Consider the following 18162-nt stretch of genomic DNA (forward strand, 5'->3'; position numbering starts at 1 on the left):
AATATTGCAATACATACCGCAATAGAGTTAAGAATATCGTAATACATCGCAATACGAAATTTCCAGCCGATGCCCAGCCCCATTTGTTTGTTTGTTTATTGTTTTATATCCCTCTCGAGAATTTTTCACTCATATGGAGACGCCACCACTTGCCGGTGGAGAGGTGCAAATTTTGACCTATACTCTGTACTTAGGGCCGTTGAGCAGTGAGGGATCTTTTTCGTGCCAGCACCTTTTGAGACACGGGACCTCGGTTTATACGGTCTCATCCGAAGGACCGGTCTCCACGTCCCACATTGGGATTCAAACCCGCGACGTAAGGATCAACTCCTTACTCCGCGACACTAAAGCGAACGCTCTAACCACTGCGCCACGCGGACGACTTTAACATTGTCAGACTACTGTGTACAGTTAGGAATAAGCATTTTCACTATTATATAATAAATAAATGATTCCCAGACTCAAATACTAGTAGTTTTTTATACACCCGTCCATGACGAGATGTTTTATTAGCTCATCTGAGCTGAAACCTCAAATGAGCTTTTCTGATCACACGTTGTCTGGCGTCCATCCATCTGTAAACTTTTCACATTTTCGACTTCTTCTCAAGAACCACTAAGCCAATTGTAAGCAAAATACGCACAAAACATCTTTGGGTAAAGGGTATTATAAATTCTTCAAAAAAAAAGGGCCAAGTCATATTCCAAGGGGAGATAATTAAGAAAAGGCAAAAATAGGGTGGGGTCATTAAAAAATCTTCTCCAGAACCACTGGGACAGAAGAGATGAAACTTAAGTAAGGGCATCTTCAGGAAGTGTAGATTCTAAATTGTTTAAATCATGGCCCCCAGGTTTAGGGCAGGGCAACAAAAGGGGATCGAATTTTTACAAAGAAATATATAGGGAAAATTCTCTAAAAATCTTCTCAAGAACCACTGGACCAGAGGAGATGAAACTTATGTGGAAGACTCCAGAGGTAGTGTAGACTCTATGTTGTTCAAACTATGGTCCCTGGGGGCGGGGTTTGGAGGAGGGAGGCTATAATTGGGGATCAAAGTTTTACATAAGAATATATAGGAAAAATTCTTTTAAAATGTTCTTCTCAAGAATCAATGGCAAGAAGAGATGAAAGCTTTGTGAGGTGTTGTACATTCTAAATTGTTCAATACATGGCCCTCAGGGGTAGCATGGGGCCACAATAGGGGATCAAAGTTTTACATGGAATCTTATAGGAAATAAATTTCGAAAATTCATCTTAAGAACCACAGGTGCACACACATATGCAAAAAATCTCAAGTTGTGTGGATTCATTTTTTTTTTCAAATTATGTACAGTGAGTTAGAGTTAGGTAAAATAGGGATCATTTTAAATAATGCATGCATACAGGAAAAGAAATTTCTTCTCCACAAGTGCAAGTCCAAGTTAGTCATAATGATATTGATTCATCCCCATATTGTGATCTCAGAGACCATGCATAAGAGTGGGGCTATAATATGGGGTCACAATTTTTCATGGGAATATAACAATTTTTTCGGAAATCTGAAGAACAACAGGGCTAAAGTTACTAAGGTCAGTGTTGTGGCCCCTGGACCTCTTGTTTTTCCAGTTTTGATTACAATTTCTTCTTAATTCATTTCAGGAATTATTTAGTACAATTAAAGTTAGAAGATATCAGTGATAAAAGTGGACTGGTGAGTACAATAAATAGTTTAAAGTAAAAACTTGTAGAAATTATCAATGATGGTAGATATAAATAGATTATAGAACAACTTTATCCAACCATCTTAAACCATATACCAACCGGAGACTGTAAGTAAAAACCCAGGTGGCTTGTATTGGTTGGATTGACATGGACCTATCCAGGGTTTCTAATGTTCGATACCTAATATTAATATACACTGTACAAATGCAAATAAAGTAATGAAAGGTAGTAAAAGACATGTACTTTAATTTATACCATGTATTTCTGATTTTTTTTTTGGTGATAGAAAACTATAAAGGTTGTGGCTTCTGATGAAAATAGAAAGCTGTGTTCTTTTAATGGGAAATCAGTTGTAAGTACATGTATTGTACAGGCTTACATTTATGTAGCATGCTTACATGCATATGTAAATAAAAGGCTTGTTCTTTTTTTTACTTAAAGGCAGAGATTTTAAGCACCGCCTTCAAAAATACCTGGTTTGTGTACCCCTGTCAATCAAAAGCATTAAGGTGCATCATTGGGTGCTTGAACTTGATTGACCTTTTACTTACTAGTCCTTGTGTATACCCTACACACCTTGTTTGGCACTCGTGGTGACCTTCAAATTAACTTTTGATCCTTTGATATTTACCACACGTGGTATAAACAATAGAGAAGCTGTATTACTATGGAATTTGCTAATATATATATATATATATATATATATATATATATATATATATATATATATATATATATATATATATATATATATATATATACACCTTTAGTATTTGAAATAATTAATATATTCTGTGAAAATATATATCAAAGTTTGATATAACTTTCTTCAAAGTTCAACAAATAGTTTGAATAATAATATTTTTAATGGATGGGGATGCTTTGACACACATACAATTACAGATTACGAAAAGTCACTGAAATTAAACTTTATTTACCATGTTTACAATTTTTCATTTTTAATTTAAAATCATCTCAATATCCAACCACTGGTTAAGTTTGACTTCTTGGGTACTCTACTGTGTATTAAACTACTTTCTGTGTATAGGGATAAGGAGACAAATGGCCACAGATAGACTGCTAGCCCTCAAGGCATTCACACCTGTACAAAATAAGCCCCTCCCCCACCTGGAATTTACCACCCGGTAAAAAATCTCTGCCTTTAAGGTTTTCACTTCAAATCACAATTATTTACATTTGCCAATGTCTATCCTTATATATTAATAGTAATTAAATTGACATTCAATTTTCAATGACATGAAGTTGGTCACGTGATCAGACTTTCTTGCGTATGGAAAACAAACCGCACTAGACTTTTGGAAGGGCTAGACTGTGACGTCACATAATGTCGTACATGTATGTTATGTTGAAGTTCCATATCAAAGTCTAAATAGTGCATATTTTTCTTTGTAACAGCAATAAAATATAAAATATAAATATAAGAAATAAAATATCACTTTTAGAGTTTCATTGGGATATGACATGGAGTTGATACGCCTTCGGGCGTTATCGTAGATTTGATCCCCGTGACCAACTTCATGTCATATCCCAATGAAACTCTAAAAATGACATCTTATTTCTTAATTATCTATTTTCTTAATTATCTATCATATATAAGAATAAGGGATGCATATTTTTTTCTTTTTTCGTTTCTGTACACAGGCAACTTTGCCACATATGATCCACATATGTGTATCATATGTGAATCATATGATTGGTTTCATATGAGAATCATAAAAAAAGGGCATCATATGTGAATCATATGAAGCAAATCATATGAGTCACATATGATTCACATATGTGAATCATATGAAAAGAATTTCATATGATTTGCACATGAAAAGTTTTAGTGTGTTTCAAGTCATTTACATATGAGAATCATATGAAATGGGCATCATATGTATATCATATGAAACATTTATGTGGGTTTTTTTCATATTTATCAAAAGGAAATACACACTTGTACACATTGAAAATCAGGTATTTCTGCTTTAGATGAAATTTCAGTACATTCCAATGATCTGTTAAATACCTGTAAATATTTGATAATGCTTGCACAATTTTCCAAAAGTATCTTCATCAACAGAAATAACTAATATCACACAGTGCACACTTTAAACAAGAAAGTATACAAACAAGTCAGTAGCATTTGTCGATACATGTATTTTACATATTCTAAAACGAGTACAAATTATTTGAAAGGATTTCAGCAAAATGATCAAGGAGACGAACATGTATACATGTACCAATGAATAACATAATTAGATCATGAACTTGTATAAAAATACTATATGACATGGAAGTGTCCTTAGCAAAATTGAAATATCTGCAACAACATTTGTCAATATATGTAATCTCTATTGTAAATTTATGACAAATCATAAGTAATTCAGATTACATGTACCTACAGCATATTTAACACATAAATGAGTATGAAATCACAAAGGATGATGTCTCGATCGAACAAAGATACATATATACATATATATAGTTTTTCATAAAAATGTTTATGTATTTATGCATAAAGCATGAAATATAAAATGTGAATACATTAGAATGAGATTTTACAATCAAAATGATATTCCAGTATACATATAAATGTAGAAAGCCTTGCATGCCAAAGTCTGACAAAATTAAGTACATCCTTCTCATTCATATTTATTCCAGATATTTCCTAATTCTTTTCTTTCTCTGTCAACTTTTCCCATTTGTCCTCCCTCTGATCTTCCATCATCATTTTGAAAATTCTTTGAACTGTACCCAAAATGCAAATCCACCAATGTCCCCTTTCTGAACAATTTGTTTGTGGCACAGAATAATCTCTAAAAATTATTTTTAAAATAATTAGCATTAATAATAATAACAAGAGGTCCATGGACCACATTGTTCACCTGAGCAAACAATGGCACACTCACTTAACTCTGACACAAGTGGCTTTTGTGAAATGTGTGTCAATACAAAAAAAGTGCTGGAATAAATTGCAAAAGTATTTTTTTGATATTTGTTCCATACTGATCAAATTTACTCAAGATTCCCTCCTTAGGCCCCACTATTGTAGCAATGTTTTTTTTTAGAATTTGTTAAAAAAACTTATTTTTTTCCTATACACAAGTATAAATTACTATGTAAAACTTTGCAACCCTTCAGGGGCCCCACTGGTGGTTTAGTGGTCATTGTTTCAACAAACTTGAAACAACACTGCATAGGGATGTTTGCAAAATAATATCACAAATTGTAGTGTGGTAGTTCTTGAAAAGCAGATTTTTAAAGACTTTACCCTATATAATCTATAGATTGAACTTTGATCCCCTACTGGTACATTACTATTGGTCCTCTTTGCCAAGTTCAGTTGAAATTAGTCCAGTGGTTCTGGAGAAGAAGACATAAATGTGAAAAGTTTATGCCAACAACGATGATGATGGACAACGGACAATTTTGATCAGAAAACTTCATGTGAGCCTTCGGCTCAGATGAGCTAAAAACAAGTACTTTCATTTAAAATGAAAGTGCTTGTTTTTAGCTCATCTGAGCTGAAGGCTCAAGTGATTCTAAAGATGAATATGATTGGAAAAATTGTTTGTGACATCCAACAAACATGAACTAATTTTCTATCATTGATCATATTTACTAGCAAAGATGTCCTTCCAATAAACAAATATATATCTCAAAATTTTAACATTAAAGTTTAACATCAATATTTTTACAATTTAAAATGTTGACTCTTACTGTTTTCATACTAGCATCATACTAGCATCAGTGTGAAGTATTCCCTCTCTGGATTTGTTAGCATAATTGTAGGAGGAAGGAAACATTTTCATCGATAATTATGTAGAGACTTAATGGAGGGACCCTCTACATCAACTTCTTTGTTACCCATCAGCTAAAACATTTTTTTCTAAACAATTCAATTCACAATGTATAGCTTAAATGGAATGCAGTGCAAAATTTTGTTTTGACAAGGTAATTCAATTTAGCAATAGACTTTGATACTTCTTAGGATGATATGTAACATATATAAATAAAATGTGTGCACACCTTTGCTCTGATCTGATTTCTGTAATATGTGAATTGAACAGACAGTGGATCCAAAGCTAGACATAACTCCCATATCATTTCATGTCCAGCCAGCCTTCTTTGCCAGATTGCTGAGCATCTCCTGAATGAATAAAGCAATGCATTTTTCACTTATTTTTCTATACATCAAACACATACTAAGATTCTTCAAGAAAAAATGGTTCACTATTATACATATTGACTATAAACTTTATTAGTTTCATATAACATGACATACATGCTCAGTGCATCTACTTAATTGCTCAGTGCATCTACTTAAATGCACAATTCTTGCAAAATACATGTAGTTAGCTAGCATTTATATTCATCATACCTGTACTTCTGTATCCTTAAAAGAAATCCAGGGGTTGATGTTAAATCTTTTTTTAAGCCAATTGACATTCTCTCTGTAAATTTTTAATCTATATAAAAAAAAATAATAGATATATATAATCCATTTCTGTTTGATGCAGACCCCCAAATCATTAACCAAAGTACATGAAAATGTATACAATGTACTTTCAATGCACATGTAATAGTACCTTGAATGTCTGATTAAGCTAAAAGTCATTATCCCCCAGAAGATAATGTATAGTTTTATAGTTCTTCATAGTTTTTATAGCCAGCAAGTTCTATAATATATGACTTACATATTTTCATATGTTTTCATACTTATACATGTATATATATTTTATTAGTGTGCTGGATTTGACCTATAGGAAAAGAGTTGGATTTATTTAGTTTTTGATATATGTTTAAGTCATTACTTATATATACTGTGATGATTAATGTATTTATTTATTTATTTTTACCTGCATTGTGATCATGCATCGTCTGCCAAACCAGCTTTGTGTTCAATCGTCAGTCTAATCAGCTTTGGGGTTCTTTGAACAAAAAAATAAAAAATACAAAAACAGCACTGTGAAACTGAACTCAGTTCCTAAATACATTATTTAAAACACGTTTCTCATTCATTTGATGAAAGAACCGAATGAATAACGATCTCAACAAACATTTTACGTTAACTGCTTTACAAGGTTTCTACTTTCACTTTCATATCGAATATAAATATTCAAGCGTCGCTATTAACAAAAGGGAAACAAATCTGAAAAATAAGTGATGCTAAATGGCCTAAACATTCGTCGTTAACAAACAAAATTACCGTACTCATTCAATAAGTAATTTATTGATCACTAGGTTTATCGGCTTTTTACGAACTGCATTAATTTAACAATTATATACAAGTGATGAGAGTACTAGAAAGTTTATACGGATCTGTTACCGTAATGAAATGATCTAAACACAATGAACTGGCCTTTAAAAAGTCTTTTAAAACGTATCCGAAATCACTTACTTTTTTCAACACCCAACTCTTCTGCTGCAGAAGTGACGTCAAACATGACGTACACTTTCATCTGATAAAAACCGAAACCGGTCCGTAAATAAAATGTGGAATGATTTTAATTTTACTCATAAAATAAAACCAACCATAACGGTTTTTGGATAAAATACAAATCAATTTATTCTTGATGAATTTTGTTTTTCAAGAAAACAAATTTTGAATTTTATGAAAGGATTTTTTTTGGGGGGGGGGGGGGGTAACAGAGTACTTATTCCCTTTTTATCCAAGCTTCTTAAGGAAATGAACATCTTGATTCTTTTGAATAAATATACATTTAAATTAACACATCTTGATATATGTTATTGAAATTATAATTTTTTAACCATGCAGTCTACTTGTTAAAATATAACACCAACTTATTCATATTAAGCTTAATATGAAATTACTCAAGTGTTAACTGATTAACAGTGAATAAACGTATTTTTTTATCTCATTGAATTAAAATAAAAGTGAATTTTACCTGCTTATAACAAGGACAAATAAATAAACGCACACAGATCTGTTTCATATGATTCTCATATGATAATTCTCAAAGTATGCATATGATTCTCATATGCAGGAACTTTCATATGTGTATCATATGTATATTGCTTCATATGATTTACATAAGCGTATTCATATGATCCACATATGATTTGCCACATATGATACTCATATGATTGAATATACATATGATTCTCATATGATCCTCATATGATCTTCATATGAAAAGCAATGCATATGTGGATCATATGTGGCGAAATTGCCTATGTAGGAGTACTGTCAGAATTACATTAAGTATATTGTACGTGTTGATAACTCCACCCTGTATTTTTGTGGAACTGATGCCAATACGCCTTCCGAGTATAAAGCTACGGTGAGTGAAAACAGTTTCTTTCAAAGTAAATTCACACTTTTCCCTGTACACAGGTTTAATACCAAAATATATAGATATAAAGGCATTTGCATAGCTCAGATATAAATAAATATGCATGAAAATAATTGTCTTTGTGTTATATTATTTATACAGTATTACAGTGACTGAATTCTCATATGTATTTCAGATAAATGATAACGAATTAAGCATATTGTCATCTCAAAAAGCCACTGCATGTCCAAGGGACCCCAAGGACAACACAACTGCCGTTTATGTCAGTGAGTATGAAGAATTTGATCTCATTTAAAGGAGAAATGAGCATTGGGAATTACTGTTGCCTTTACTTTTAAAGTTATCAAACTAATTTTATTTTCATGAAAGCAGATTTTCATGTACAAATGCTGTCTGAAAAATAATATAATTAACAAAGGTAGGTTTTGTGTCTAATGATTCTCTTAAACACCACATCATCATGACTGATTTAGGTTGAAACAGATCCAAAATAGGTGCCTTTCCCATGTAGACAAAATAAGTCTGACATTGCTTCTCACTTTGAAAATTTTGCAAAGAAAATATGAAAAATGAAAAATTCAAATGCATTCATAAAATGCATTATAAGAGATTCAGCAAGCATTTTGAATCCGTGAGGTTTTAGATTGAAATATTATCCATTTATTACATTATATTATAATTGTTTTTTTAAAAAGCTGTAATGAGATATGGTCTTAATCTGTTTCGTCTATTGATTTTTGATAATCTACAGAAACTAGATCAGGCAATGGATGACCTAGTTCTGGTAAAATTATACAACATCCCCTTATATAAGCAGTGTATATAGCCATCATCCAGAATAAACAAATATGACTACATATGTATATGGCCCCAGAAACACTCTTCACCCTGCAAAATATACGATTTAACACTGATGTATAACACGGGTTTCTTGGTTATGAGTTTTTTACTTGTCTAGAGAAAAAAAATTGTAAGAATTTGGGAATATTTGATTTCATAAAAAAATTCCGTATGAAAAGTGTTTAAATTTCTAGCTTTATATCAAACTTTTAACAAGAATCTGTGAAGACTACCAGAAGATGTATAGCTTGCATCAACAACAATATTGATTTGCATTGTGTCTGTAGCCAGCGGTAACCCTGGTGACGTACCAGCCCTCTACTCGGCAACCATCCTTGACAATGGGAAGGCCACCATATCCAGACCACAACTTGTAAAAAATGGTGTAAAAATGAGTGAAAAACTGGAGAATGCAGACCCCATCCGCTGGCTAAATGGTAAAAAAAAATATACTAGATCCTGAGCATTGATAGAAGTCTAGCAGAGTTATCCTTCTTGAAACTTACAAATGACATCAATAAATTTATAAGAAAGTAATTTTTTTGAGAAGCAGATTATTTTGTTCCAAAATGGTGGTATATAGAAACATAACTGTTGCAGAACCCCAGTTTGTGGCATCTTTTGATGTGGGTGAAGATGTTTACTTTTTCTTCCGGGAAATTCCTCTTGAGTACACAAATTTCATGAAAAAAATGGTCTCCAGAGTTGCAAGGGTTTGTAAGGTAAGGCACACATTCACTCATAACAACCAAGAAAAATAATGAAAATCAAAAGTTACTTTAATTTTTGTGATAATTTTTTTACTTTGTAGAAAGACCTTGGAGGAAGTAGCTTCCTCGTCAACAAATGGACGACGTATCAGAAGGCCCGACTGAACTGTTCCTTACCTGGGTTATTCCCATTCTACTTTGATTTAATCCGTAAGTTAGCAAATATTGTGATTTGTCTGGTAATTACTAGTATCCCTTATGTTGCAAGAGAATATTTCGATGTTTGCATGCATTATAACACACGTTTAAAGTTTCCAGAGAAAGAAGATCTATAATTCATTTAGAGGTATTTTTAAAAAAAATACTTTTTCATGATGGATTCTGGGACAAAATTCTTTGTTTTGCAATAAATATAAATTACTCGTGTAAATACCAGTACTCTATGATAATGGAATAGAAAGCTTATAAGGATTTTTAAAGTGAAGAAAGGACATGGTGATGATTTGTTTCATTCTTTGTTTAATGATACAAAAGAAGATTGAATTTTCTTTCTAAATACGAGGGTTGATCCAAAAGTTCGTGGAATTTCTTTCTAAAATTTTATTGTGATGTGATTCAAGCAAATAAAAGACATATTTATAAAATAGTTCCAATTACTATTAAGGTCACAGGAGCCTTCTTAACATGAACAATTGTAAAATCCGGGGGAGACTTCGACATAATGTCATTAGGTATGTCACATCACATTGTAGGAGCATCTCACCCTTACGTTCAAATCGACCTAAAAATTCTACAGAACGCTATGTTAATTCTTTTCTCCATTTCTGCTCTCGAGAAAAGCCTTGGTACCCACCTCGCACCCACTTTCTTTTTATTGCGATCATTTTTCAAAACTGTGCTTTATCGTTCCATATTATTTTCCTATTTCAGTAGCAATTTCAACCACAGCGGTCCGCGTCCATTAACGCTCTCACTTTGTCTACGAGGAAAAAACGACCTTCCAATGGGTAGCCATACTTTTCATCATCCTCCACGGTAGTTCTATTTTCCTTAAATTTCTCAGGCCACTGGAAAGCCAGTGGCCTACTGCACTTTTGTCCTGCCTTTATCAGTAGTATATGCGTTTAAGTCGGAGTGTTCCCGAGATTTTCACAAAACCTATTACTTGACCGAATTTCGATGTTGTCTAACGAAGTCATGATGAACAACAAATCATCAATAGGAAAACTAAATATCCAGTAAAATCGATAAAACTTTCACACAAAGGTTTATAAGAAGTCAAACAATCGTTATAATGACATCATTTTCGTTTCATATGCTACTTAACGTGTATTTTCCCTCACAATGAGTATTAATGATAATGAACGAATAAATGTCTCCCCCGCATTTTCAAACATTCGTTTCTATGGCAATGCCAAAGTGTTACTATTGTGAATATTTAAAATATTTTTTTTATTTAAAAAAAATCCAACAAGTATATAAAAACTATATATATATATATATATATATATATATATATATATATATATATATATATATATATATATATATCTCCATCTGTAATTTTCAATCACTTCCACCAACATGACCAATAATTAAATAAAATACATGTATTAAGAAATTCCAAGAACTTTTGGATCAACCCTTGTATATGCTTTTAAATTGTTTCTTGAGAAGTATCAAGTTAAAATTTCTATTGTCTAGAGGACGTACAGTTGGTGAACAATACCTTCTACGGATTATTTATCTCCTCCGTGTAAGTATGGCATTATTAACAACGCCACATGCAAGTTATTACTCTGTATACAGTAACAACAGCTATCCATGCAGTTATAAGTCTCTAGACAGTAACAATAGTGACACATGCAAATATAATCTATAGACAACAACAGCTATTTCATGCAATTATTAGTCCATAGAGACCAACAACAGCTACACGTTATCGGTCTATAGACAGTAATAACTACACATACAGTTATTAGTGTAGTGCCCCATTCTGGAAAATTTCATTCCGTTGTCAGGTTTTTTTATTATCGTGTTGCCGTCTGCCAATTTTTCACGTTTTCAGGTTGCATAACAGTATTAAATTCTGTTATATATTCTTACCAAAATTACTCACCTTTAGTATGGCCTCAGACGTTGCGCACGGTGTTGGTACTATAAAATCTTACTCTTTAGATGTCGTAAAGAAACTGGCGTTTTCAAGATGATAAGGTTACTAGAAATTAAAAATGAAATTAATTATTTTATCCAAGGTAATAAATTATTCTAAAAATTCTCTTTTTAATAATATGAAAATATCTTAAGCTATGAGATGGCTTTATTCATTATTGGTTATTACGGCGAAATCCCCGTGTCCAACGTTACATAAATTATTGTTTGCGCAACTACAAGATATAAAAAGATCCACTTCCAATCCTCTAAATTAGATAAAATTTAGGAAATACAATAATATGTATGCATTCTTTGTGACATTGTTGAATTTTTAGCATCATTTTCTCAATTTCACGAGTTTGGGCTGTATCTACAGTGCGTAAGTAATATGTCCAACAGGAAAAAATCGTTTCCTAAAGTTGACATTAGCCCGCATGGCGATGTGTACGAGACATAAATGCCAAACAAAGATAAATTTTGATGAATAATCTTTAAGTACATATATTTCTAAAATTAGTTATGTTGATAATTGTTATATAACTGCTGATACGTTAATATTAGTAAGGCTTTGTTAAGTGTAGCCATTTTGTTATGTACGTACGAGTCGCTGTACTATTACTTAATATGTCTCAGTTACATATCAAAAATACATAAATTAATGTCATATATATACCAATCATTACTGTATCTTGAAAGAACATTTCATACTGTATTAGATAATAACATAATTTTTACGGTTATCATCTACATGAAATAAACGCAAGCATTAATATAGATGTAGCCATTTTGTCACAGGTACGAAAAACGTCATTTTACACACTACATATATACGAATGACGTCGGGAGCGTCAAATTTTATCGCCGTGCTCTTTTTTTTTCCAATTTTCTGCAGGTCCGGAGTACCAAGTAGAGTAAAAAGTCCTTCTCCAATTATTTTAGAACAATCTTTTGTTTTAAATATTCTGAAAATTTTCATTCAAAGGCCGATACCCCCTTTTTATTTTGCTGCAGCAATATCTAAACATATCACGTTATTGTTCTCTCTCTCTCTCTCTCTTTGCTAAAATGAGAATGAGAGCCCCCCCCCCCCCCCCTCCACGAAAAAGTAAAAGGATTTCTGAATTTTATTTTTTCTGGCTAGTTTTTTTTTCCAATTTAGTAGGGTTTTTAATAGCGAAACGTCCCCATCCCTTCTTTTTTGCATGTCAGTACCCCCCCCCCCCTCCCCCGATTTATAAAGAGAACTTAACTAGTTGTTGGGCTGAAGAAAAAAAAACAAGAAAAGTTTAATTCAGTATAAGGCCATTTGATTTTTTTTTTTCAGTTAAGCGACCTCCTATAATTCTAGAACCTATCTACCGATTCAAAACACATATCAGTACAAAAGCCCAAAATTAAAACAAGAACTTTATACCGGTCTTTCCCCTCTAAAGTTTTTTTCGGAAAACTGGCTTTTGAGTATAATTTCCCCTTCAGCAGAAATCCCACACCACATTCAATTTTCCGGGGAAATCCCTACTCTGTGTAACAGTTATAAAGTGCGATTCCCTCAAGAGCCAATTTACCCCTTCTGCTATAAAATATCATGCCAGTACTTATATGAGGAGGAGGGGGCGACATATGGTTACAAATATACTTTCTGTAATTTTTTCACAGGTGCTCTCGCAGTAGACAATCTTAATGAAACTTCACAAAAATTGTAATAAAAAAAGTCTAGTTGTGTCAACATTTAATTTAAAATATATATATATTTTTAATGGATTTTTTTCTCCAGTTATATTTCATAAAACTACATGTGCATAATATTGATTTAATGTCTCTCCAAGTTTCTGGGGTTTACAATAGCCGTCCAGTATTACACCTCTGTGGTCGAGGGGTCATACCTATCCTACGGCTTGCAAGAGCAGTGCTTCTTGTATTGTATTTTTTTAACTACTAAAATTTCATACTAAAGGATGTTTTCGTTATAACAAAAGATTTTACCTATAGGAGAGAACAATTTCCTGAAAAAGTCACATTTAAAAATCAATGTTCTTTAGTTGTTTTCTATCGTATATTTGTCTAAATTTTTCAAATTTGCATTTTGAACCTAACTTTTTTTATTTGCAACTTTGAAATTAACCTAAAGTTGGTCAAGACAGTATATTATCCGTTAAAGCACTAATTTTTGCGTAAATTTTGGAATAGAAGTCCTTCAGGGCAAGCCTACCCCTAATTTAAATTATGAAATTTTGATAGATTTTGATCTGAAGAATGATTTAAAACAAGGTTTTTTTTAGGGGCATCCCTGCCCTAGGGTCGAAATTCGTAAAAAACCTACAAAATGTGCGAAAACCTATTTCTATCATACTGGATTATATTTATGTCAGACGTATGTCCACATAGTCAGTATAGCTCAGAGAGACAGACCGTAGACTCTCACCATGGACAATTTTAGCGTCCTGGTTCGAATCCACCTGTTGGCACACTTTTATACTGAAACGCAAAAGAAACGCAACATCCTATTTTAGGGGGAAATATTACATACAAGATATAATTTTGTTTCTAAAAAGTAAGGACATCTTCAACTTTGTAAATATTGGTAATTTAACGGTTGAATGATTTTCATGTCCTTACTGGAAGTTAAGTTTGAGTCTGCTTAACAGAAATCAAAAATTGTATGTTTAACAAAACATTTGGCAATAATATGGGGTTTTAAGGATTTGTATCCGTTCATCATAAGTAATGCAGCAATGTTCCGAAAAACAAATTCCCCTTACTTTTCCGTAAACGATGCCAAGGCTTCCTGAAAATGACGTAAGTACCCATTTCTATTGCTCTAGCTGGAAAATCCCAAAATAATGGTGATGGAGAGTTGCAGATGCAAACATGACCCACATCACGCCTCAACAAGCTCTTACGTATCATTAGCATGAATGACAGTCCTTGGACCGGAAGTCCAAGGGTAACTACACTGCGCTTGGCTAGAGAAAATTCGACCTCATCATCTGAATAACAGGCATTTAAAAATGGGAAAAAAAATATTTCTTTCGCTTAGATCTCGAGATTGATGAACCTATTGCATCGTAGAAATCAAACTGCAACTGTTGTGCATTACAGTCTTGCACACTGTAATTGAATGGCCGGGGTGGGTGGTGTTTGAACAGTCACGTGTTACTTTGTAAAGTTAAAAGATAATCATTTAACATTTTTATTAAATCTCTGATGTTTTCAAATCAAGTTTTACCTTAGTATATTCATTTTTGAAAATTATTAGATAAAAAATTCAATTATTTGTAGATTACTACTTGTTGCGTTTCTTTTGCGTTTCAGTATATTTTTTCAAATTTTTCATACAGGCATTTTCATTTTACTTCTATTTTCTTCCTTAAATGTATATGTTTGCTGTTGATATAAAAGACATTTATGGAAATGCAGATCATAAATTCTCTTTAACTAAGCGCAATCAACCGGAACTATACCTCAGTGTAAGCACACTTTGTTCGAGGTCACGAATCATTTCACTTTGTGTTACTTTGTGTTACTGCAGGTGTCACGAAAAAAAAAAAATCATGCCGAGCAAAAATTGCTGTGTTTGTCTTTCAAGAACATCTCTGGGTAATAGTACTGTTGTGCCATTGGGAGAGATACTGCGCTATGCAGAGTAGATGCAGTTCATTCCTCGGGAAAATTGGGTGCATTGGCGACATGTTATGTCAAAAATGCAGGGGGGATGTTTACAGATTAGAAAAGAATGTGGTAAGGTCAGTTAAGGTTTTATGTCCCGTTGCCATTACCCAGGCATCAAGTAAAGACCCTCTTATAAAGGATTTTCTGTAAATACCGATGTAGGGTCATATGAAGAAAGTTGACTAGAACTAAAACGATACATGAGAAACAAGAAACTACACGCATGTGGCCTAAAGTCAGGGACCGGAACGGATATCGATAAGCTTTTTCTAAAGACTGAAACCAATATCGGCCATATAAGTCAACGTATATATTTACCTAGAAGTGATCCTTTGAAAAATGTTTGAGCGAAAACACTCATATTTCTATTAAAAAATCAGTTGACTTTCATATAAACTTTAGCAATGTCGATATGATTTAAGCATTGATAAAACAGGGGAAAACCTGCTCTGAGAGAGAAAGAGGGGAAAATTAGCTCTAGTGTAAGATTCCCGAGTATAGATTCCGGGGTGGGGGGGGGGGGTGGGGGGCTGGTTATGGGGGAAATCCTACTTTGTACAGCGGTTGTCATAAAAATTACATCATTCAAATGTTTTGATTTCATAATTTCATTTTTCTCATAGAAAGACACATTTTCTCTATCGTAGAAAAATATATTCCTTCGCAAAATCAAGGTTGTAAATGCTAGGTACATTACCTGATTTAACATATTAGAAAAATATAGAAAGAAAATGGCAGAATTCAAAAGGTTTCAATAAAAAAGGCAGGCTGGGGAGGTCGGGAAGGGGGTTCCGGACCCCTTTCCCCCTGGGATTTTCAGTTATAATTTTTTCTTCTATTTTTTCTGGAAAAGAATATATTGTTTTACATCTCAGAAAAAATCTGGGCACCTACCTCTCTGCTAAAGTCCTGCAATCAAGGGAAAAACTCAGGAATTATTTTGGGTCGGCCATGTTTTGACGTGAACCTTGAGTGTAATACTGTTATGCAGCGGCCGATCTATTTGTGGTTGTGTTAGAAAGTGCGCGTTGGGAAATGAAACATTATTCTTTATTATAGTTCAGTAAAATAATTCTTTAATGATAACATGTATAAAATCATGAGTAAAATATTTAAAAAAACTTGCTTTAAATTAAGTCTTAATTCTTGTTATTATGTTTTGAATTTAATTTTCATTTGTCATCGGATAATTATTAATTTATGATTATATAGAAAGAGTTCACAATAGGTACTCCCCAACCTGGGAGTGTGTAAGATATGAACGTAAATCGTCAAGTTTTGCCGGATGATAATTAAGTGGTAAAAGTGCATGATGGATAAAGATTGAAAAGTTGTTCAACTAGTAAATAATTGTTTGAATATGCTAGAGCTTCGAATGACATAATGATAATTTTTTCTACATTTTGAACCGCGCCGTGCAGCATAGCCTGCTCTGCAGAAATCATCGGCATCATCACGTGACAAAGATCCAGGGTATCAACACGTAGTTCATCATGAGATCTGAATAAAAATAGGTCTACATCTTTATTTTGAAGACAATAAATATTCTTATCATTCATCACTGATATAATTACATTGATAAATCAATTTGATATACAAATGCATCAAAATTTCTATTAATCAATTAATTAATTTATTTATTTGCTTTGAAGACAGTCGGAAATAAAAATGAACTCCCCTTTGACTTTGAACACTTTGTGCTTTCTTGGATGCTTAAATGTGAAAGAACTTTTTGAAATGCTAAATTTTGTTGGCGGCCGATTTACTTGTTGTCCCCCGCTTTCGCAAAAGCGAGGGGACATTAAATCCCATTCGCCTGTCAGTCTGTCCGTCTGTCAGTCTGTCTGTCACAAAAACTTTAACCTGGGCCAGAACTTTTGAGTGAGAAGAGATTGGACTTTCAAATTTCATATGTACATTACCTGTAACAAGACCTTTCCAAGTATACTGTGATTTTTGACCCCTTGAGCTTGACCGTTTGACCTATTTTTCAAAAACAAAGATCATTACTTTAAATTGGTCATAACTTTTGAATGAGAAAAGGTAGGGATTTCATATTATACCTGTATATTACCTGTGACAAGTCCTTTCCAAATATACTACGATTTTTGACTCCATGACCTTGAAGTTTGGCCTACTTTTCCAAAATTTTATCTTTACTTATAACATGTATAACTTTTGAGTGAGAAGAGATAGGACTTTTATATATGACATGAACATTACCTGTGACAAGAGATTTCGAAATTTTACTATGACTTTTGAAATCTGACTTTGACCTTGAAGTTTGACCTACTTTTAAAAAAATTAATATTACTTTAAATTGGTCATAAAATTTGAATGAGAAAAGGTGGGGCTTTCATATTAAATATGTACATTTCCTGTAACAATACCTTTCCAAATATACTATGGTTTTTGACCCCATGACCTTGATCTTGAAGTTTGACCCACTTTTCCAAATTTTTTTATGTTTGCTTATAACTTTTGATTGAGAATATACACGGCTTACATATTTAAAATGTCCATTACTAGTGACAAGGTGCTTCCGATTATGCTATGATTTTTGACCTTTTGACCTTGACCTTCATGTTTGACCTAAATTTAAAAAAAATACTTTGGTGATTTCTTTTGAATGACATATGATAGGGCATTTATATTTGACAAGTGCATTACCTGTGTCAAAATGTTTCTGAATATGCTATGATAGTTGCCCCCGTTAGCTTGACCTTCAAGTTTGAACCAATTTTCAAACATTTCATCAGTGTTGC

General features: G+C 32.8%; 1 protein-coding gene and 1 long non-coding RNA gene across 2 annotated transcripts in view; one reads left to right on the forward strand and one right to left on the reverse strand.

Moving 5' to 3' along the window:
• Positions 1-18162, forward strand: part of LOC133188237 (semaphorin-2A-like) — a 57378-nt gene that overhangs the window by 19458 nt on the left and 19758 nt on the right. The window contains exons 3-10 of the mRNA XM_061323615.1: positions 1639-1690; positions 1988-2053; positions 7911-8012; positions 8200-8290; positions 9152-9301; positions 9465-9586; positions 9676-9784; positions 11279-11330. Of these exons, the coding sequence (XP_061179599.1) occupies positions 1639-1690; positions 1988-2053; positions 7911-8012; positions 8200-8290; positions 9152-9301; positions 9465-9586; positions 9676-9784; positions 11279-11330 (744 nt within the window). The remainder of the gene's footprint in view (positions 1-1638; positions 1691-1987; positions 2054-7910; positions 8013-8199; positions 8291-9151; positions 9302-9464; positions 9587-9675; positions 9785-11278; positions 11331-18162) is intronic.
• On the reverse strand, positions 3663-5755 carry LOC133189027 (uncharacterized). The gene is made up of 3 exons (XR_009721386.1): positions 5737-5755; positions 5428-5581; positions 3663-4523 (listed from the first exon to the last, which is right to left on the reverse strand). It is a non-coding gene; the product is annotated as an uncharacterized LOC133189027 (long non-coding RNA).

Source organism: Saccostrea echinata, unplaced genomic scaffold, assembly GCF_033153115.1.
Source record: "Saccostrea echinata isolate AGI-Se365-2 ecotype Australia unplaced genomic scaffold, CSIRO_AGI_Sech_v1 ptg000016l, whole genome shotgun sequence".
Taxonomy (NCBI): Eukaryota; Metazoa; Mollusca; class Bivalvia; order Ostreida; family Ostreidae; genus Saccostrea; species Saccostrea echinata.